Source organism: Notamacropus eugenii, chromosome 5, assembly GCF_028372415.1.
Source record: "Notamacropus eugenii isolate mMacEug1 chromosome 5, mMacEug1.pri_v2, whole genome shotgun sequence".
Lineage (NCBI taxonomy): Eukaryota > Metazoa > Chordata > Mammalia > Diprotodontia > Macropodidae > Notamacropus > Notamacropus eugenii.
Genome location: NC_092876.1, coordinates 437707153 through 437730614, shown reverse-complemented (window position 1 = coordinate 437730614; position 23462 = coordinate 437707153). Strand labels below are relative to the sequence as shown.

Sequence of the window (23462 nt, the reverse complement as noted above, 5' to 3'; positions counted from 1 at the left end):
TTGATAATATTGGTTATGAAAATTCAGGATAACTTAAGTCAGGATAACTTAAAAAATATATAATTTTCCCTTTTTGTGTGTGAATGCTGCAGTCTATGGATTAAAAAGAAGTATTTTGCTAGAAGTTCAAGGACCCAAGTTCCAGAGTGGGCTTTGCCTTTAATTTCTATTTTTTGACTGTAAATTTCCTCATTTATACATGAAAAGATAGACTAGCTGACCTTCAGGATTCCTTCTACTTCTCATAATTAAATTTAAGCATTTATTAACTCCCTACTATGTGATTCTGGACAAGTCACTTTCTCATCTGTAAAATGGGGATAATAATAGCACCCACCTCCCAGGGTTGTTGTGAGGATCAAAGGAGATGATAATTATAAAGTGCTTAGCTAAGTACCTGGAACATAGGAAACAATGTATCAGTGTTAGCTGTTCTTGTTGTTAATGTTAGTATTCTTATTGTTACAAGTATACTTTGTTTTGTTACAACAAAACTTTTACTGTGCTTCACAGATGTTGCTTTTTTTAAAAAACTAATTGAAAGCTTGTGGCAACTTTGTATCAAGTAAGTTTATCTATGGGCATCATTTTTTTTCCAATAGCATGTGATCACATCATGTCTCTGGGTGACGTTCTCACAATATTCCAAACTTTTTCCATTATTATTTATTATATCTGATATGGTGATCTCTGATCAGTCATCTTTAATGTTGCCATTGTAATTTTTGATGGTGCCATGAACTGTGCCCACATAAGATGGAGAACTTAATCAGTAAATGTTGTGTGTTCTGACTGTTCCACTGATTGACCAGTCATTCAGTCTCTCTCTCTTTCCTCAGGCTTCCCTCTCCTCTGAGACACAATATTTAAATCAGGCCAATAAATAACCCTCCAATGGCCTCTAAATGTTCAAATGAAAGGAATAGTTCATCTATGCCACAAATTTCATTGTTGTCTTATTTTAAGAAATTGCCATAGCCACCCCAACCTTCAGCAATCACGATCCTGATTAATTAGCAGCCATCGACATCAGGGCAAGACTCTCTGTCATCTGTTGTATTAACTGTCATCCCAGTTCATGACATCTGTAAATTTGCCATCTATGTCTCCAAGTTATTGTTACAGTTTTGAAAAAGATAGGGCTAACCAAAGATAGAGCCCTTTGGCACCTCATGTAAAAGGTCTCTTAGACTGATAATCTATTAGTCAAAAGCAGGGATGGAGGGGTAAAAGGAAGGAAAAGATTAAGTATATTCCTAAGTAATCTACTGATAGAAATGTTATATAGACTCAAGGTAGAGAAAGTCAAGCATTTTTGGACAGGACCATGGAACAGCAAGGACCCCAGTTTACACAGGAGGGCCTGCTATCACAGGTTCTTAGATCTGCTTTTTTAAAGGGAAAGCAACTTTTGAGGGGGTCAACAATCACTTTAACCAAATACATATATCATTCACTTAGTTCAGGGGAAAATGTCAGCACCTTGAACTTCAGAGAAAATGCAAACAGAAATTATAAGCAGAAATTACAAACTGAAAGGCCAACAGATAGGGCTACCAACTGTCTGACCATAGACAATACATACATCATTACCAGAGAGAGAAGCACCAACATCTGGGTTTTCAAACCTGGGGAGCTCCTTAGTGGCTGCCTAGAGTCTAATCTGGCACAGGAACCTTCTTCCAAAAAATAAGCCCCAAAGCTATGCCTCACCTTAGAGTATATGTACTCTTTTCAGGGTTGGAGGGCACAACCCCCAGTGCCTCATTAGAAATTAACAAAAGGTGTCTGAGATCTATTAATGGGCAGGGAAGATCTTTAACTTCTCCTCCCACCCACCATTAGCCTTATATTAACATTACAGACCACTGTATGGATTCTTTTTACTTGACTAAGTTCATTTGTGGCGAACTTTTTCCCCCTCTAAATTTTTAGTTGATGGGGGCATTGGAAGGGGAGGGAGGGATGAGCAATAGATATACTAGAAAACATTATGAGAAATTTTTTTAATGCACAGAAAGGAACAGAAGAAAATTCTTTAGGAAGCAGAGATAAGTAGGACAGTTTTGAAAGTAATATATGGACATTATTAAATACATTTTTAAAAAGAGCAGTTTGAAAGAGAGATTTGCTGTTCTCCATATGATCTTTTTGTTGTGTGTGTTAGGTTTTATATATAAAAATACTCCCTTTTGGGTGTTTAACTTCAGAATATAACATTAAATAAAATTAAAAAAACCTTTTTGGGAAGGATTATCTAGTCAGCTGAATATTGGATAGGATCTAATCTAAATCATAATGTAGTAGACTATAAATTATGTCAGTAAATCTCACCCACACATCCTTGCTTTGTCTACAAGAATATCATGAAGGATTCTGTTAAACCCATTTGCCGAAATCATAATTCATTTTGTCTGTGACAGTTTTCTGACCTATGAACCATGGAACCCTATATTGCCCTGTTGGTAAAAAAAAGAGAGAGAGAAAGAAAGAAAGAAAGAAAGAAAGAAAGAAAGAAAGAAAGAAAGAAAGAAAGAAAGAAAGAAAGAAAGAAAGAAAGAAAGGAAGGAAGAAAGGAAGAAAGAAAGGAAGGAAGGAAGGAAGGAAGGAAGGAAGGAAGGAAGGAAGGAAGGAAGGAAGGAAGAAAGAAAGTGAAATTCTCTCAACTTACCCCAAGACATAATATAATTAATGAAATAGTTGGTATGCATCAAATGCTAGAGAATATATATTCAAAGATGACAGATACTATAGACAAACCTTTAAAAAATTCCTTTGCTGACAGCAGGCTGTCCATGTTTCTTGGTTTTCCTACTTGTTACTACTACCTGAATAGGTATAATTTACTCATCTGATGTGATTCTTAATGAAGTAGTACTAAGGACTAGCCAAGCCTGGAAGAAGATCTCCTGCTGTTCCTACTCATTTGGCTTGTCAAATACTTTGAAAAAGATCTTCTCTGATTATGGAACAGTGCCTTCTGTCCCAGCAAAAGCTGGAACACAAAGCAATATCCCTCCAGGGCAGATGCTGTGATACATAGTTGGAGTTCTCGGAGTAACTACAGCACTGCAACATTGGGTCAGACCTTTGGAAAGTCTCCTCTAGGAGTCTCATTACCCAAGCTTCAAAGAGTCAGAACTGGAGATGAGCCCCGGTGAGGTCAATGCAGCAGGAAGGACATTAAGGAAAGTTCTGGTGGGAAATGTCCCTGCATAATTTGATCCTCCATGGATGAGTCATTTTATGGCTTAGCAATACAGGGAGAAATTGAGGAGTGATGAGAAAGGCTATAGAATTATTTGGCTGAGCTGACTGTTTTCCCTTACATTCTCTAGTGAGCCAATTGGTGTTTAAGACCAAATTAAACAATTCTAGGGCCAAGAAAGCTTCAGGAATTTTAGAACTCCTTATGCTATCTGCAGTGAATAGTGAATAGCTATGTATAATCATAAATTAATGCAATGCTGTATAGAATATAATCAAAATTACAATATAATAGGATGTAAATTATGTCAGGTCTGTGAAAGATCCATCTTTTCTTGAACCCTAAGCCCTGTGTGTTTTAGCTGATACCCTACCCTCCACCTCCTACTACATTTTTGAGGGAAGATTTGTTTAGGGATTAAGAGACTTGGATTCTAATCCTAACTTTGCAACTAAATTATTTTGTAACCATAGGCAAATTATTAAAATCTCCGTGTGCCTTGGTTTTCTAATCTATAAAATGGGGGTTGTGATAATTGCTCTTAATTTCTCACAGAGTCTTGCAAAAATACAATAAGATCATTCACTAGGATCTAAGTGTACTCTGTATAGAATTTCTAGTTAAATGAAAATTAGAGATCTTTGAGAACTCTAAAATGTCCAGTGGTCATGGATGACTAAATTTTTGTCTTGATTGATGGCCTGTAGGCTGGACCAAATAAACAATTATTTCAGTAAACACATTGTAGGCTCATTTTCTAATCTCCTTTTCTGTCACTACAGATTAATTGATCAAATCATCAGTAATATTTAGAGAACTCTCTCTTTAAGAATCATTGTGGGCCCCTAGGTAGCACAGTGGATAAAGCATCTGTCCTGGAGTCAGGAAGACGTGATTTAAATCTGACCTCAAACATTACTAGCTGTAAGACTCTAGACAAATCATGTAACCCTGTTTGACTCAGTTTCCTCATCTGTAAAGTGAGCTGGAGAAGGAAGTGACAAAATACTTCAGTATCTTTGCCAAGAAAACCTCAAAGAGGTCACAGAGTCAGACATGACAGAACAAAAAGAAATTTTGTCCTACACACTGAAGTATGTAAAAAAATTTGTCTGTGTTTGGAATTTCCCCAGTTTTTGATTAAAAAGCTCTGAACGTTAGGACCAATAGCTTTTCTATGCTCACAAAGCATGTATCATAGATTCTGGTTCTGCCTCACAACCATGACTGTATCAGGCAAGTTTCCTGGGAATATCAGTCGCTAGTCATATCATTCTTAATTTGTCTATCATCACCTGGCAAAGGAGTTCCAAGATGCCAGGGAAGTGGGTGCCAGGGAGACAACTGGAGATACACAAATTGGGTATATGGAAGGTGGCATTTTTTTGTTGATTTTCCTCATCCTCTTTTTTTGTCCAGGCTGATCTGGCAGATTTTCTGCATCCAAAAATATCAAAGAGAAAGGTTATAAAATTGAATCAGCTATATCCAGAGAGAAGCTTATTCTTATTATTTTAGAATCCTTATTTTCAATTGGAAGTTATTTGTCGCATTTCTAATCATGCCACGAGAGACCTATTACTTATTTGGAGGCAGTGGGCAGGGAAAATGTTGAAAGAAAATTCAAAGCATTTTTAAAGGGTAAGTTTGGCACTTGCTGTGCTGCTAGAGAAAGGAAGATTGAAAATGTTTTCATCTACGCTCTTAGCCTCTTGGGTTTCAGGTCCTTGAACTCTGGGCTACCTCCACTTTGGGCCTGCAGAGATCTTCATCATTTACACATGTGCTCCAGTGTGATTGTTAGACTATCCAGCAGCTTGAATCCCAAAGGCAAGGAAGGAAAATGTGGACTTATGATGAGGAAGAGAATGGAAAAGGAACTACTTCCTCATATTTAAAAGTATTTCTAAAAGTGATTTTAAAAAGTGGAGTTATGATTGTTTGGGTTAGTGGTTATTATTGAGATTGGGAATAGCCTTAAGTAAGACATATATTAGACTGCTACCCTTTGAGAATTTGTTTAGGTCTCAATGATAATATTTAGTGAAGTGATTTTTTTTTCTTACTGAATGGCACTTTTGAACTCCAAAAACCTATTGCAAGAAATTAGGTGAAATGGATACAAACTTCAATGCAAGCCATACAAGGGTTTTGTTTGTTTGTTTGAATGAATACCTCCTATTAGATTGTTTTCTCATTTGTGTCTTCTTTTTAGAAAAAAACTCCACTTTTGTTGGACAGGGCTACTGGATGGTTCTGAGGATGGGGAGTCTGCGGCCCTCTGGGTCCTCAAGTGTGGTCCTTTGATGAATACAAACTTTTTAGAACAAATTTCCTTAATAAAAAGACTCAGTCAAAAGGTCACATCCAAGGACCTAGAAAACCACATGTGGTCTCTACTCCTGGTTCTGACAATTTGAGTTCATATTAATCAAAGTATATTACTTCAGCTTCATTCTTGCCAGGAAACACATTGTTTTCACTTTGAACCATCACAGACATTTTTATTCTATGTGAGAATTTTATTTTGTTGTTTTTTAATGAGTTGTGTCCAGCTCTTCATAACCTGTGGACCACAGCACATCAGGCTGTTCTGTCTTCCACTTTCTCTCAAAGTCTGTTCAAATTCATATTCATTGTTTCCATGACACTGTCTATCCCTTCCATTCTTTACTGTCCCTTTTTCCTTTTGCCTTCAATCTTTCGCAACAACAGGCTCTTTTCCAATGAGTCCCATCTTCTCATTATGTGACCAAAGTATTTAAGCTTCAGCTTTAGTATTTGTCACTCCAGTTAATAGCCTGAAAGTCCATCGGGCTCTCAAAAGTCTTGTCTAGCACCCCAAGCAGAAAGAGTCAGTTTTGCAGTGCTCAGTTTTCCCTATAATCCAACTCTCACGGCCATGCGTTGCTACTGGGAAAACCACGGCTTTGATTATATAGACCTTTGTCAGCAAGGTGGTGTCTCTGCTTTTTTGCATACTATACATATTTGCCATAGCTTACCTTCCAAGGAGTAAGCATCTTTTAATTTCATGGCTGCAGTCACTGTCTGCAGTGATCTTTGAACGTACTATTTGACACTGTTGCCATTTTCTTCCTCTTCTTTTTGCCAAGAAATGTTGAGTCTACCAAGATCTTAGTTTTTTTGATGTGAAGCGTCAAGCCAGCATTTACACTCTCCTCTTTCACCCTCATCAAGAGGCTCTCTTAAATCAGTCGATTGACCTGTGTTCAGTTCTAACCTCTGCTTCTAGTTCCACATGCAGATTTCTCAAGAGAAAAGAAACATGATCTGGTACTCTCATCTTTTTGATGACTTGCCATGTTTCGTTGTGATCCATTCAGTCAAAGGCTTTAGCGCAGTCAATGAAGCAGAGGCAGATTTTTTTTTTCCTGGAATTCCTTTGCTTTCTGCATTATCCAACAAATATTGGGAATTTGATCTCTGGTTCCTCTGACTCTTCAAAAACCAACCTGCTCTACTGACAATTCTCCATTTATATAGTGCTGCAGCCTAGCTTGAGGAATCTTAAGTATAACCTTGATGGCATGTGAAATGGGCTTGATTGTTTGGTAATTTGAAGATTCCTTGGCATTGTCCTTATTTGGATTGGGACATAAGCTGATCTTTTCTAATCTGTTGGCTCATTTTGTTGAGTTTTCCAGATTTCCTGAGCACTTTCCTGAGTGCAGCACTTTAGCAGCAGCATCTTTTAGGACTTTAAACAGTTCGTCTGGAATTCCATCAACTCCACTAGGAGTAGTTTGTTATTTCCTTCTCCAGTTTATTTTACAGAAGAGGAAAGTGAGGTAAACAGGGTTAAGTGACTTACCCAGGGTCACACAACTAGTAAATATCTGAACTTGCAAAGATAAGTCCACCTGACTCCAAGCTCAGTGCTCTTTCCACTGTGCTACCTAGATGAGAATTTTGTTATCCTAATACTAATTAGAGGCACGGTCAGGAAAACCTAAATTTTAATTCTGCCTCTACTTATTATTGAGATAAAATAAAAATCCAAGAAAGAGAGTTTCTGAGTAATTAATAATCAGCTTATTAATTAGACTAGCAAATAATCAATAAATTGAGTCAGTGGTTCTCTCAGTAACCAAAGACCCCACATGGAGGTTTCTAATTGTTTAAGTATCTTTGGAAAAGGGGATGTCCCTGAGGATGAAAATCAACTCTGATTGGTTAACAGAGAATAAATATTATAATGGCAGGTGGGCTTTTGCTAATGAGGGGCTGGGGTATGTGATTTTGATCAAGTCAGCCCTCTCCCAGATCATTCCACCTCCAGCAATCTATATAAAAGAAACTATTCCCTACCGGTCCTACTTGAGTTGAGGCATGGTAGGATTACAGTAAGAATTCCACCTAGAAAGGATGGTCTGTGTGGGGTGAATTTTAGGGCAACGTCAGAAATGTCCTTGAGAAACTGGACTTTGAATTAGCAAGCAAAAAGAGAGGATCTTTGGATCCCATATATATAAATTGCGTGTTAATGTAATGAGAAAATAATCACTTTTTGTATTAGCTGTGTGACTCTGGGCAAGTCATTTTACCTCAGCTTAAATTTCCTCAGCTATAAAGTGGGAGTATTATTTCACAAGGTTGGTTATAAGCATCAAATAAGAAAACACAGATAAAGCAGATCTTAGCTATTCCTGAATACCAGTCATATATGTGTGTGTGTGTGTGTGTGTGTGTGTATTCGATTGAAATTTTTGTGGAATAAAGTATGTGTCTGGTAGTGTATGGGATGGACGACTTCAGAGAACTCTTTTCATGTCACTGATATGAATCCCCTAGGGAGTGTAACCTTGGACTAGTCACTTAACCATTATGAGCCCCAGGTTTTTCATTTATAAAATGAAGTGGCTATAACTCTAAGATTCCTTTGAGCTAAAAAACCAGTGATAATATTTCCAGATTGTCTCCAAGGTTTCTCCTGACCTTAAAAACCAGTTTGCGATTCATATTCTCTTAGGTAGCATCCAGCATGAACACAGGCAATGGCATTTACAGTGTTAACTATAGCAATATCTTGGGCTAATTTATCATTTTTTACATCAAAAATTCAAAGCAGCTTGATGTACATTCTCCCTAGAAAAACACATTATCATGCTTCTGTCTTTTACCATACCTGCCTTGTAGGAACATTCTTTAATCCTTTCCATTATCACCTCCATCTCAGACACTTCTCTCTATTGATCTTTCCTTATTTTCTCATGCTTGTTCCCAGCTTGTTGAGAGATTCAATAAATTATTCTTTCTTCTTTGCCTACATCAATATTGGGTGAAGGTACATCCCGCTCTTCCTTCTGGCTCTTGCTCCACCTTTTCCACATTAAGTGTCTTCTCACTATCTCACTCCCACCACCCATGAAAAGGATTCATTTATAGAGGAATGTGGAATTGATTCAGTGAAACATTAATCCATTTCTTTCTCCTTCCTTTCTCAATGCTTTAAGATCTCTTAAAATGTTTATCACCTTATGTCCTTTTTAATCCCTCTGTGCTTTCTTTGTTTTTTCTTATTTTGTCTTTCACCTTTTGACCCAATTAAAAGAAAAAGCCTAGAATTTAGAAAGAATTAATCTAATTGCTTAGTGTTTTTTTGATAATTACACTTATCATTCTTTTATTTCTGGTTTGAAGTGTTCATAAGCTGAATGCTATGCTCACCTATTTTTGTTTTTGTTTGTTTTTTGGGCATAGGAATGATTCAGATGATTCTATTTTATGAAAGATCTATCTTCCTCCCCCCACATTTGTGAAATCATCTTTATTTCTTTTCTTTTTATGGATGGGGGAAGGCAAGGCAATTGGGGTTAAGTGACTTGAAGTGTGTCAAGTGTCTGAAGCTGGATTTGAACTCAGGTCCTCTTGACTCCAGGGCTGCTGCTCTACTCACTGCACCACCTAGTTGCCCTGAAATCATCTTTAATTACTATACATTTCCTTCCTTTGCAGTTCATTTTCTTCATCTCCAGTTGTTAGGTAAAAGAGTTAGTTGGAAACAAGACCACTCTGCTGTCTTGACAGTCATGAATGTCTATTATACCTAATTTTCTCCTCTGCCTTCTCTAAGGTAAAGAGATATCTTGATGAAGTTTGAGTAAGGCTTGGGATTCCAGGGAATATGTGGCAGTGAAAGAACATGGAAGGTGTGGCAGTCTCTCTCAGGTACCACTTATGTTGCAGGGGATGGCGTGGGGAAAAGATCACCCCAAGATAGAATATAGAAGGAGACAAGAGGTTTATTGAAGGGAAATAGTCACAATACCAGTAGTCAGGGGCACTCAAACCAGTAAAGCCTAATTTTTTTTAAAAAATAGAGGTCATCTCTGGGTCAAGCAGAGTCAGGCATTAAGTAAAGGGCACCAGGAGCAATGTGGACCTTGATTTGGGATCTAGTGCTGATTTATGCTAGGGAGAATGTATGGGAAATTGGTAACTGGTTCATAATCAAATGCCCCACTTGTGGAAAAGGGGGCATTGAGACATTATAGCAGGTTCCTGAGAGATCTGGGCATCCTAGGCTTTGTGAGAAGTCTACTTAAGTCCACACAATGGGGTTGGCCAGTACTTTATCACAGGCTAGCATGCGCAGTCATCTTTCTTCACCAACATCGTTCTTGTCTGGTGTAAAATGACACACTCTCTACATTGTCTGGGGTTTTCATTCAGAATGGCTTTTTACCACAGCACCATGCTTCTCATTACATTGAATTCATGACCAGCGGTACAATCGCTAAGCATATTCACAGCCACTTATAAAACCATCTAACCATATATACTCCCACTCTGCCACACCTCCAAATAGGGCTCTGGTAATATTTTGGTATAACTCATCATTGAGCAATCTAGTATACACTCCCATCTTTCTTCTAAGAATTCACTAAGACTAGGTGGGGCATTTTATAGCTGAGGAAACCAAGTAGCTAAATCCAGTAGTGGAGCCAGAAAGACCTGTTGTATGTCAGGACTAGAAGTTCCTGAGCCTGTGTTAAGACTATTATTACTATTTAATCCTGTACCTAGGACATCTTGTCACTCCTTACCACTTCTCTTTTACTTTATGTTGATGCATTCTTCAGGGCTAGACTTGGTAGCATTGTCTTATAGTCTTTTAAATTAGGGCCCCTCACCTTGTTATTAAGATTTCTAGTCTGAAAGCCCTTCACCTTTGTATTGCTCCTCAGGAAATCTGTGATGAAGTCTTTCCTTACCAGGATAGTTGTCTGGTATGTTATCAAAGAAAACATTTGCTTCTAACTGGTGTTATATGATTTGCCATTTAAACATCTAAAGGGTGTCCCAAAAATCTTAATGAAGATCTAAGTTGTTGAGTACATACATATATTATGTATTATTTATACATACAGACATAATGTGTATACACATCCCTATTCACTATACAATGACTTCATTCTTGATTTGCCTAATTCATTAAATTAGTTAAACAAGAATGTTCCAGATATTAAGGAAAATTATTTTTATTAATCATTTTAAGTGGGTGTTTGTACATGTGGTATAAGTAAAAGTATGTTGCTTTAGGTAGCCAAGGTATTTCTGTGATCAGGCATTGATACCTATTGGTATCAATTGAGTAGTGCCATTTTTGGTTCACTGCATCTGATCTTTTATCAGCATCTCCCCCACAAGCATTGCATGGCTCAGAGCAGGGGTTCTTGTACTGAGGTCCACAAAGGGGCTTTTGGATAGATTTCAGGGGACTGTGAACTTGGATGGTAAAAATAAATCTTTATTTTTACTGACTTTTAAATGAAATTTATCATTTTCTACAATTGTAAATGGAAGCAACACATTTTCCGATAAGAGATCCATGGGATTTACAGTTTGCCAAAGGCATCCAAGACAAAAAAAGATTAAGAAACTTTGGATTAGAGGGCTGAATCTAGAGGACAGAAACCTCCATTTGGGTGCTAAATTCCCTGGTAACTTTGAGTAAGTTATTCATTTCTTTGAGGGAAACCTGGCAACATTGAGTGGAATTTTCAGTACCTACCATCCCCCCCCCCCCCCCCCCCCAGTTTTGGTTTATTGCGTTGAGTAGTCACATCGTCTGTAGTTCAGCACTCTGGAGTCCCTCTGAGCAGTCTGCCTGCCATCTTCCTTATGGTAAGGATGGAGGGGATTAACCTCCTAGCATAGAAGGCGGGAGGGTGACAACTCATCCTGGTGATTACCTTTCTTCTTTTTACCTACTCTCAACTCCCCAAAACCAAATAGACTCAGAAAATCCTGAAAGGTCAGTCATACCTACAACAGAATGATTATAACTTATTATCTTTTTTAAAGGAACCAAATAGATCACAGTTTTTTAAGAAATGAACCCCAAGATAGTTGATTCGGGAACTGGGAGCAAGGTAGGGTTGGTGCTTGGCACTTGGCAGTGTTCCCTGATTATTCCTCACTCCCTACTATATAAAGGGAAAAAAATGAAAGTACTTTCTAGTGTAGGACATGGCGCCAATCTGCTGCAGTGTTGCCCCTGGGAAACATGGGCCTAATTTTTATTTTGTGAGGAAATTGCAAAGATATTGGCTTAGGGAATTTTTGAGTTGAAAAAAACCTTAGAGATGTTTCTTTATGCAAGAAAGCAGAATAGATCTGAGATAGAAGATGCCTTTGGAGAGCAGAGTGCCTGGTGCCTAGTAAACATTGTCACTATTCGTTGACAGAGTATGCAATGACAAGGACAGCTTGAGGTAAGGAGTGGGGTGCACTGCAAAGGGCACTGGATTTGAGTCAGAGTACCTGGGTTTAAATCCTATTTCTGTCATAGAACCACTTTATGACCCTGGCCATTCAAGGTCATAAACTCCCAGGACTCCTGCTGTTTCACCTATAAAATGAGTGGTGTTGTGGACCAGAATTATAATCGAACTGAGGAGGCTTGAGTTAACTCCCCACATTCCCACAACACAGCCAGGACTGTTGTGAGTGTAAAAAGTAAGGACCAGACCTGGAGCAGATTGAATGAATTTTGCTCCCTGGTAGATTGATGGGGACCTGGCATAGGACTTGTTCGACAATCTTAAACCTGTGGCTGAGAGCTCTTGAGGCCCCAGAGAACTTCTTGCTCATTGCTTTTAATCTCCTTACCTATGGCTTTTATCTGCTTTTAATCTTCTTATAAAATGTTTTCCATTTCCTTAGAGACTTGCTTTTTTCTTTTAACTGGTTAGGTTAAAAAATTGAATTTTTTTTTTTTGTTAAATGGATTTTATACTTGAACCCTTGGGGGAATCGATCGCACCAAATATTGACCTAGTACTTGGATAAGGGGGTTGGACTGGATGGTCTTTAAGGTTCCTTTTAGCACAAAATTTAGAATCCTCTGTAAAGCATAGAGCTATAATATCTGTTCTAATAATTCTGAGTAAGGAGCCAGCGAGGTGACGCAGTGATAGAGTGTTGGACCTAGGGTTAGGAAGACCTGAGTTCCATTCTGGCCTCAGACACTTACCAGCTCTGTGACCCTGGGCAGGTCACTTAATCTTGTTTGCCTCAGTTTCCTCATAAAATGGGCTGGGGAAGGAAATGGCAAACCACTCCAGTATCTCTGCCTAGAAGATGCCAAGTGGGGTCATGAAGAGTTGGACATGATTGAACTACAGTAAATTAGTTCATCTAAAGCCGTGGTTCTAAAACTTTTTGGTCTTATGATCTCTTTACACTCTTAAAAATTATTGAGGATCCTAAAATATGTTATTTATATGTGCCCATGTGTGAAATTTATCATATTAGAAATTGAAACATCTTAGCATTGTTATGAAAATGGTTGACATCATAGACCTCCTGAAAGGGTCAGGGGTCCTTGGACCACACTTTGATTACTCCTAATCTATAACCTCTTTTGCAGATAAGGAAACGAGAGCCCAGAAAAATAGAGTTTCCTAAGTTCATGCTTTTTAAAAGCCTGAGTCAGGATCTGAACCCAGCTCTTTGACTTCAGATCTAGTACTTTTTCCCACTATACCACTTTGCACCCTGGGGAAAAGAAGGAGAGGAAGCCAGGGGGAGAAGGAGATATTTCCTGCAGTGCTATAAGTTCTTTGGGATGCTTCCAGAAATTTAAAAGGGTTTTCTGCAATAGAGGATCTGTATTATTCAGACTTTGAAAAATAACATATTATTGAATAATCAGATATGGTACTGGTGTAAATATTTCTTCCTGACTACATTTATAAAAAATTAATTTTTAGCTGAGATTTCCAGAAGCACTGAGCTCTTGCTATATTAAATTATTGTTTGGCATTTGGTCAATATGGGGCAATAAAAGTTTTTCCAAAACAAATTCAATTACATGGGTGAAAGGACATAACTTTTTTCCTTCCTGTGATCAGATCTGATTAGTTCATTTTTCAAGGGAAACTCAGGAAGCTAGTGTGGGGAGATATAATCATGTCATGTTAGTTAATTATTCTTTCATAATAAATTCTGTTCATTCAGTAAACACTGATCGAACTCCTCTTATATAGAAGGCACTGTTCTAAGCATGAAAGGACAGACAAAGCAAAGGAGCAAATCCAGAGAGGAGGCTTAGTCAAGGCAGTGTCATGTCAGGTAGTAAAAAAGCCAAGAACATGGTTCTGTGAACTTTAAGCTTCTTACCTTATGCTATTGTTATGTTTTCCCTTAATTCTTCAATAAAGCTTCTTAACCCTGATCTTGTCCCTAATGATCAGTCATTCAACAAGCTTTTATCAAGCATCTACTTCTAGGTACTGAGACAAGGTCAGAAAATAGGGATCCTTGGTGAGATTTATTTTTGTTTAAAATTATACCAGAAATAGTGAGAGAAGACAGAAGGAAAACTTTTTGGCATTCAAAGACTTCTATAATCTTAAATTACCCTCAGGTTCTGCTTTATCTCATACTATTCCACTAGGGGGCACGTTAGATAGAGTGCTAGGTGGCCAGTCAGGAAAACCTGAGTTCAAATCCAGCCTTCGATACTTACTGCCTCTGAACCGGGTAAGTCACTTAACCTCTGTCTGTACACATTTTCTCAGCTGTAAAAGGAGGATAAGAATTGCACCCACCTCTCAGCATTGTTGTGAGGATCAAATGAGATAATACTTGTAATGCACTTAGCAGGAGTGTCTGGCATATAGTCGGTACTTAATAAATGCTTGTTCCATGTATGTTGTGCACCAGGCAAAGTGAACCATTGACCCTCATCCATGTCCCAGAGGCTCCACCTCTGTACTGTCATTCACAATGTTCTCTTAAGCCTGGAATGTCATCTCTCTTTCCTTCTGGATGCTAAATAATCCTCATGGCTTACTTTTTATTAATAATAGAAAAAAATATAAAATACTGCATTGAAAAGCATAGTAAATCACCTACAGACAAATATAAAACAATTTTGCTAATGATTTAGTATATGAAGCAGCTCCCTCAGCCTAATTCACAGAGAAATATATTGATAATTTGAAATTTACAGGTTGAGAGAATTGCTTATTTAAAATAAGGCTCCTGCTGTGATTGTGTTTAAGTTTTCTGAATAATATAACCATTCCTCCCCCTTTAAATAATAACTGACCTAATAGCACTTAGAAATTTACAAAGTCTGAGTTTTATTCTCCCAGTTTTATAGGTCAGCACACTGTGGATCAAAGAAGTTGTAGATTTGACATGATCACACAGCTAGTTTCAGAGCAAAATTTTGAACTCAGGATTCCTGACTGGGAGTCTTTTCTACTATTCCATGTCTCTTCTTTTACTGCTAAAAGCTGTTTACATTAAAATAATTAAAAACATTAGAAGCAGTTGCTGCTTGTATCTACTAAAACATAAGATTTAGATTTTCACTTTTTTTTCCCCCCAGTAACTAAAATTGTTGGAGTTTTGTGTCCACATAATGAAGATTCTGCATTAGGGAAGGGAATTTTCTAAACAGGAGTTAACTACACTGATATAATAGCAAGTCTTGAAATCCATTCCCTATCCCCCCAAATGAACATTCTCTTATAATTTCTGAATGTATAAAAGCAACTGCAGCTTCACATGTATTCTAAAATAATAGCAACTTGGATTGCTGTATTATAGGGCCAAAATGTGACAAGAGCAGGGGTTACCATCTTTATAGATGATAAAATGGCAGGCTAAAGTTATTGTCAATTAATTAATAAACATTTAGTAAGTACCTACTCTACGTCAGGCACCGTGCTAAGTGCTGGGGATACAAATACAAAAAAGAGAGACGGTCCTCCAGAAGCTTACAGTCTTATAAGGGAATATAGCACAGAGAAGAAAGCTGGAGGGAGGGGGGACCACAAATTGGTTGTTATTCAGTCAGTCCAACTCTTTGTGAACCCAGTTCAGGTTGTTTGTTTTGTTTTTATTTGTTTTGGCAAAGATACTGGAGCAGCTTGCCGTTTCCTTCTCCAGCTCATTTTACAGATGAGGAAAATGACATGGTTAAATGACTTGCTTAGGGTCACACAGCCAGTAAATGCCTGCGACCAAATTTGAACTCAGGAAGATGAGTCTTCAGGATGCTAGGCCAGGCATGCTATCCACTGTGCCACCAAGCTGCTGATAAGGAGTGCAGCTAGGTGGGAAGTGAGATGGCACCCTCCTTAAATTGAGGTTCTGGGGAGAGCTCTCCACTCTGCCTTCCAATCAGAAGAGTCCCAGGGGCAGAAGGTACTTATGAGGTGTGACAACTAAGGCTGATGGGATCTTGGAGGATGATGATCTTCCTGGGGCCATCATGGTGAGGTCCAAAGGACCAAAATCAAACCAATGAGTTAGTCGTAGAATCCAAGGCTAGGCTCCTGTCTCAGTTCCTAAGTTGTATTTGTCCTTCATTCTAGAAAAAGACCATGACATCAAGAAGATGATGTTCTTTGTTCCCTCAAATTCTGTTTTTTTCAGTTGTAATGGTGCATTTTTTAAACCTTCATGCTTCCGCATCAAGTGTTCTATTAGCAGTTGGGATAATAACTGTGCCCAAAGAACATTTAGTTCCACTGGCTCTTTTGCTTTGGTAGCTGATACCTCTATGACTCTCCTTGATTAGGGAGACTAACAGGAACAAGTCCAGTGAAGGAGGCAAGCCATGGGGATGTCCAACAGTTCTAGTACATAACTGTGCTAGTCAGTGTGTACAAGTGTTAGATAAAGGAAAGAGACAATGAGTGTGCTAGGAAAGAGTGTGGAGAAGAGGTATAATGTTTCACAAGGTTAATCTAGTGCGTACCATCTACCTCATTTGCAGGATGAGAGTAGATGAACTCTCTCTTTTTCTCCATCCCTCCCTTCCTCTCTCTCTTTCCTTTCCTCTCTCTCTCCTTCCCTCTCCTCTACCCTCCCTCTCTCACTTTATTTTTCTTTCTCTCTTCCTCTTTCTTTCTCTTCTCCTCACCCTACCTCTCCCCTCCCTCCCTTTCCATCCTTCTCACTATTCCCTCTCTCTCTCTCTCTCTCTTTCTCTCTCTCTCCTTTCTCCCCCTCCTTTCTCATCACTGTTGCCCATCTTTCTTTGTTGCAGTTTATATGTTGGTAGGATGCCCCTGTAGTTAAAAAAAAAAACCTTGCCCCTAGTCTCCCTTGGTTTAGTGCACACAACAGTCTCATTCCCTTCCAGGCAGGAAGAAAATTCCATAAGTTCTTGAGTTTATAATTAAGTTTCAGAACTCTTCACTCTCTCCTAGAGTTGGGGGGGGGGGGGGAGGAGTAACCTGTCCCTTTAAGACATTATTCATGGAACAAAACAAAGGAGTCTGACCTGACCCAGCAGCTTCTTCCAATTCCTCCTAGGCAGGGGAGTGGTGCCCTGTGACCAGGACAACATCCCATCTCCCATCTACATGCCTTTGTACAAACTATCTTCCATGCCTGGGATGCACTCACTTCTACACCTCTTCCCCTTAGAATCTCTAGCTCCCTTCAAAACTCTGCTCACCTGCCATCTCATATATGAGGCTGATCTCCAGCCCACAACTGCCAGTGGCTCCCCAAAATTACTTTATAATTTGCTTGTATGGGTACGTGCTATTTCCCCCAATAGAACATAAGCCCCTTGAAAGCAGGGACTGTTTCAGTTCTATCTCCATGTCTGAAGCACCGAACATAGCACCTGACACACAGCAGGTGCTTAGTAAATACTTGTGTGTTGATGAATCAATCTTCAAAATTCCTTTGATCCCAACCTCCTCATTTGGGCTCCTCTAAGGATTTACGTATGAGCTGATACTTTTGCCTACTTCACCTTTTCTCTTACAGGTATCTTCATGACACTGTCCCTGTTGTCCATTGTGTATGGAGCTTTGCGTTGCAACATCCTGGCCATCAAGATCAAGTATGATGAATATGAGGTCAAAGTGAGGCCCGCAGCCTATCTCTGCATCTTCCTTTGGCGGAGCTTTGAGATCGCCACACGAGTCATAGTCCTGGTCCTTTTCAGCTCTGTCCTCCAGATCTGGGTCCTCCCCGTGGTGCTCCTCAATTTCTTTGGCTTTTTTTTTTACCCTTGGATTCTCTTGTGGAAGAGCCGCTCCCCCTTTCCAGAGAACATTAAGGCCATGAGCAGAATGGGAACGACCATAGTGCTATGTTTCCTCACCTTCCTGTATGCAGGCATCAACATGTTCTGCTGGTCAGCCGTACAGCTGAAGATCAACAGTCCCGACTTGATTAGTAAGTCTCAGAACTGGTACAGGTTGACAGTCTACTACATGCTGAGGTTCATTGAGAATGCTTTCCTCCTCCTCATGTGGTACATCTATAAGACAGACATTTACGTGTATGTGTGTGCCCCCTTGCTCATCCTGAAGCTACTGATTGCATATTGCACGGCCATCCTCTTCATGCTAGTGTTTTATCAGTTTTTCCACCCTTGCAAAAAGCTCTTCTCATTTAGTGTTTCTCAAGGCCTGTTGTCATGCTTCAGGTGTCTTTGCTTTCCATGTAAAAGGCAGAGACATGGTGACCCAGCAGAAAGGGTAGACTTGAAGTCAGCGGATGACTCTGAAAGCCCCAACCAGCAGCAAAACAGCGAGTCACAAAACGGAAACCCAAACTTGAATGTCCCTTCCAATTCTTAGCGGGGCCAGTAGTAAGATGATGTCTCTCCCGACAGCCATTGCTTATGTCTATACAAGCCCTCTGGTCTTGTTTTTTGGGTCTGGTTGATGCTTGTTCAGACCACCTGTAACAATACTGCACATGTCTTTGAATAGACAGGAAGTTATCCCTACAAATGCACCCCTTGCTCCCTGCCAGCTAGCTTGCTCTGTGTGCCACTGGAGTATGGAATATGTGTGTGAATGTGTATGTTTGTGCAGAGACTGGCAAGGAGAATGGAAGGTTACCAGTCCAGTGTGGTACAGTGCATGACACTATTCAACAGTGTATGTATGAGTATGAATGATTGTGTTCTCCCAGTTGGCATTGTCCTCTTTAGTTTAAAAGCAACAAAACAGGGGACAACATGCTTATGTCACATTACAGGTCAGAACCTCATGGAATTTCATCTCACCTTTTGAAACAGGGAAATCTGAAGTTGGGTTGGTTAGGTAGAATGAGGAAAGGTCCCCCTTTTCCTTGGGTTTCCTGATTATCCTGTCCAGAGCCCCAGATTATTCACCAGTCCTGAGGATGGTCCTTGCATAAGAGTTGGCTCAGTGATTGGAAGTTACTGCTATGGTCATACTACCAGACTATGCCTTCCCTCTCTGCATTTCTTAAGAGTGGAACTATTACAATTCAGCCTACAGTGAACAGTTGAACACTGACTTTTTCTGCCTGGGCTTAGCCTATGAGGCTTGTGCTTAAATGCCGAAAGAACCTGGTCTTTTCTCCAACTAGATGGTGAAACTAATTGCCTACGCATGATGGAAATAGGCAGAAGGTAAAGCCTATGACCTTGACTTTCAAATCTCTGAATGTGCTGTTTTCACATTTTGATGATCTCTTGACATTTCCATACCACCCCTCAAGTACTCAAGTTTTTGGATCTGGAGACTTTAGGTTCCAGGCGCCCCAAGAACAAACTTCTAGCTTTAACTTTGATTCTAGAAGCTCTGGAGTTGTGGAAAGCATTAATAGACATTAGTTATATAGGAGAACCATAAAGCTCACTAGGCATTAAAATGGCCAACTGAATGAGTTATGCTATCTCTTCTCTAGGAACTTCTACAAATAGGATACCATTCTTTTTGTTATGGTTAGAGGTGGGTCACCTTGAAGGCAGTCTTCTATCTTCTTAAAGTTCTCTCCCCCTCAGGATTCTGTGAAGTCACAGAAAAACCTGAGATTTATTCCAAAAGTTTTTTTGAAAGTGTCATTTTCCCCAAAAAACTTAGCTAAGACCAGTATAAATTTTATAAAAAAATCACTTGGAAATTCCAGACCAGTTTTATCCAGGTGTAAGATATTTTGGAAAAAAACTCATTTTCAAGAAAGACTAATTATGATGTGGATCTTAAGGTCACCACACTTCTCCACTGCCCCAAAGAAATTAAATACCAAGAATCCAATGACTAACTGGGATCCTTCTTTTTCGGGGGGAGAAGGGGGAATATATTTTGAATCTGTAGCAATTATGACAACTTGAAGAATGCTTCTGATTCAACCAGATCCTCCTTTATTCACCTCTTAAATTTGGTACTCTGTGTGTGGGTATGTATATATGTGTGTTGACATGTAGTTGGGTAATACATACTCAATTGTCTGGGGGAAACTATGATCCAATACCTTTATTTTTACTATTGAAGTTTTTCCATGTAATACTTAGAACCAGGTTGAAACTAAGACATCATTTAACATCATTAAAAATGAAATGAAATGAGATTGCAGAATATAAGATAAGTTTAGACCAAGGACGTTAAATGAACCACGTTGTGTCAGGGATCCAGTCTTTTTGCACAGCTGTACTGTCTACCAAGATGTGTTTGTCCAAGTTTTCACTTCTATTTGTATTCATTGGTTTCAATTTGATGTAGAAAACATGAAATGTACATGCGCACAGAAATGTACGATTTGATGTGCTTTTTTTGTTATATTCTGGGAAAATGAGACAGTGTAAATGTTTTTCACTCCTAGAGGGCATTCTCGTGTGATTATTTTTATATACTTCGGTTGGCATGTCTATAAACTACTGATCCATCTCACCTCTGTTTTGTGTTTGCAGATTTTTAAAATTTGAAGTACTCTTGGTTTATCAATATGTGTTACAAGTATACATGTAAAGTCAGCAAATGCCCTTGTTCATTCAAATAAGAGAGAAATATCTTGTGTTGTGCACCATCTCACTGCCTCTTAGTCCACATCAACTGTCCTTGGTATTGTTTTTTAGGCCTAATGCAAATCAGTGTGTGTGTGTGTATGTATGTGTGTGTGTGTGTACTCACATATGTGTGTACATGCTGATATATCCTTGTATATGCACACAGAAGTACATTCTGTACATGTAGACAGATAAGTATATTTAAATGTACATAGACATTTACATATAACTATATAAAAATATTTTTTCAAAAATAAAAAAGATTAGGAATGGACTAAAACTAAGATTTAAAACCACTCTCTTTCTGTAGTTACTTAGTGGAGAAAAAGTTCCTATTAGAATTGTGTCTCTGTGAATGGCAGCCAGCACAACCCTTCCTGGCTCCTAGTTTAGCCCCATTCTACATCTTCTAAGCGGTTCGGCCACCACTTTGTTCCTCCATCCCCCCATCTAACACATGTGATGTCTCACCTGCCTGCCACTCAGGGGTGTTGTCAGCATCAAAGTAGTTAACGATCATGACAGTGCTTTCAAAATGTTCTATGAAACTATAAGGTGGCATTGTTTTCTGTCAACAAGCTTGTAAGGGACATTTGTTGCAATAAGAAAGGCTGTTCTGAACCGGTACCAGCATTCTAACTTGCATCCAGCTTCTGAATTGTTTGACCCAGAAACAGGTTTGATTGAATATGATCTACTTTGGAAAGGGGAGGGGGAAAGTACATAGTGTCTGTTCCAGCTGATGTCGCAGTTCTTACTGCCTGTGTTTATAAAAGCTCACATTCATGGATATGGAACTGGGTGGGAAATAAAAATAACTCCCAAATACCCCTCTTTTTCTTTCAGAGGACCCTAAATATGTATCCCTTGCTGGGAAACCTGTCTCTTTTTCCACCTCATGTTTCCACAAAATGCTCTTTCAGAAATTGCATTTATAACTTGGAGGTCTGAAACTACCAGGTTTGAATTTAACATATTTGAAAAACATCTTTTTTGGCCTTATAAGTGGAGAGAAGGTCTTAAAGCTGATTCTCAGACATAAGACATTTCCTTGGAAATCACCTTTATCATCAAAGAGCTGTCATAGTTCTATATATGTATGTATGAGTATTATACTTCCTGTGAATGGACTTCCAGTTTTATATTCTGAATCATGCCCACCACAGTAAGTATTATCAATATATCATGGACATGTGATTTTATTGGCTGCCACTCTGCAGTCATTGCTGCTAATAAATAGTGTTCATGTTTCTTTTGATTGCACAGCATTCTCGGCATGTATTCCTGCCCATTGCTTTCAGGATCCAAAAACCACTCTTAAAATGGGATTTTTTAAAAAAGTCATGCCACTGAGATTGATGATGGATTTAGAACTTCAGTTGGAGAATACCATTTATTATCAGTAACAGAGAGGTGGATGGGATTAGTCCAAGAGTGTCTTGATCCTCTCTTACCCAAAGAATTATTGTATTGTGTACGTTGCATTTTAGTTGTTTTTCAGTTATGTTCAACTCCTCATGACCCCATTTGGGGTTTTCTTGAAAGAGATGCTGGAGTGTTTTGCCTTTTCCATTTCCAGCTTATTTTACAATTGAGGAAACTGAGGCAAACAGGATTAAGTGACTTGACTAGTACATATCTGAGGCCAGATTTGTACTCAGGAAGTTGAGTCTGCCTGACTGCAGGCCCAGCACTCTAAACCCCTTTGCAATCTATTCCCTCCCCACATTGTGTGCATGTGTACAGTCAAATACTATCACCATGGCTCAGTAAGTAGCAGACTGAAACCCGTAGACAGGACAGTCTTTCTAGAACAGGGTAGACAAGCACAGGATAGGTCTTATCAGGAAATCCAAGGAGGTCTAGAAAGGTAAGCATAAAGGAAGCCCAGTACGGGAGGTGGACAGCAGGCAACAGATAGTAGTCCAAGCAGGAATGTTAGCACATTGTTAGGGGAATCAAATCAGCAGCCAGAGGGAACTTAGGCATGGAGACTTAGACTCAGATTTAGGATTCTAGTATCTGGAAGGACTTGAATACTGGACAGTGATAAATTGCAAGGTAGTTGGTGTGATATGGTTATTAAGACAAATGAAATAATCAGATACAAATGACTCCGTATTCTAGTTGAGAAGTTGATTATCAAGATGTCTGGAGAAAAGCATGTGTCATCAATCTACACCATTTTGGTAAAGGAAACGTGGTATGTATTGGTGATACTTCCTCTCCTAAAGGTCACACTGTATTTTTTAAAAGGTTTATTGATGTGGCGTAGTGGAAGGAAAGTTGGATTTGATGTCAGAGGACCTAGATCTAAATCTAAGCTCAGCCACTTACTGTGTGCGACCTTGTACAAGTTACTTAATTTGGGGGGACTCAATTTCCTGATTTGTAAAATTAACTGTAATAATAGTTTGCCTTTATATAACACTTCAAGATTTCAAAAATGCTTTATAAGTATTGCCTTTATAAGTATTACAACTTTAGAGCTATTATTATTTCCATTATACAGATGAGGAAACTAAGGCATACAGCTTAAGGCATTTGTCCATCGTCATGGATCTAGTGAGTACATGAGTCAGGGTTCCAGGACCAGTGATCTATCTCCCATGCCACTAAATTTCCTCACAACTATTTCTGCCATCATTCTTTATGGTTCTAAAGAAATCTATGATTTTTTGTTTTTGTTTTTATTTTACATGACGACCATTTATTTCCCAACTTAAGTTCCCATTGAACTTTCTTGGATTTCAAAGAAAATGTTAAGCAGCTTGACCCATAATACTTAGAGTATTCCATCCCCTTGGGTCCCTAATGAGAGGAATGAAGTGTTTCATTATCTATTCTCCAGAACCAAGATTTTTCATTACAAGGAGTATCATTTCAATATAACTTCATTTAAAGTAAAGTCTTTGCCTGAATGTTCTTTTCATTTATGTATGTTATTGTCATCATTGTGAATATAGTTCTCCTGATTCA

At 38.8% G+C, this 23462-nt stretch overlaps 1 protein-coding gene across 1 annotated transcript in view; it reads left to right on the top strand.

Annotated features, from left to right (window-relative positions):
- The window catches only part of XK (X-linked Kx blood group antigen, Kell and VPS13A binding protein), a 52220-nt gene extending 30909 nt beyond the window's left edge, over positions 1-21311 (top strand). Inside the window, exon 3 of the mRNA XM_072615185.1 lies at positions 17480-21311. Coding sequence (XP_072471286.1) covers positions 17480-18300 — 821 coding nt within the window. The 3' untranslated portion in view covers positions 18301-21311. The remainder of the gene's footprint in view (positions 1-17479) is intronic.
- Positions 21312-23462: the final 2151 nt, after the last annotated feature.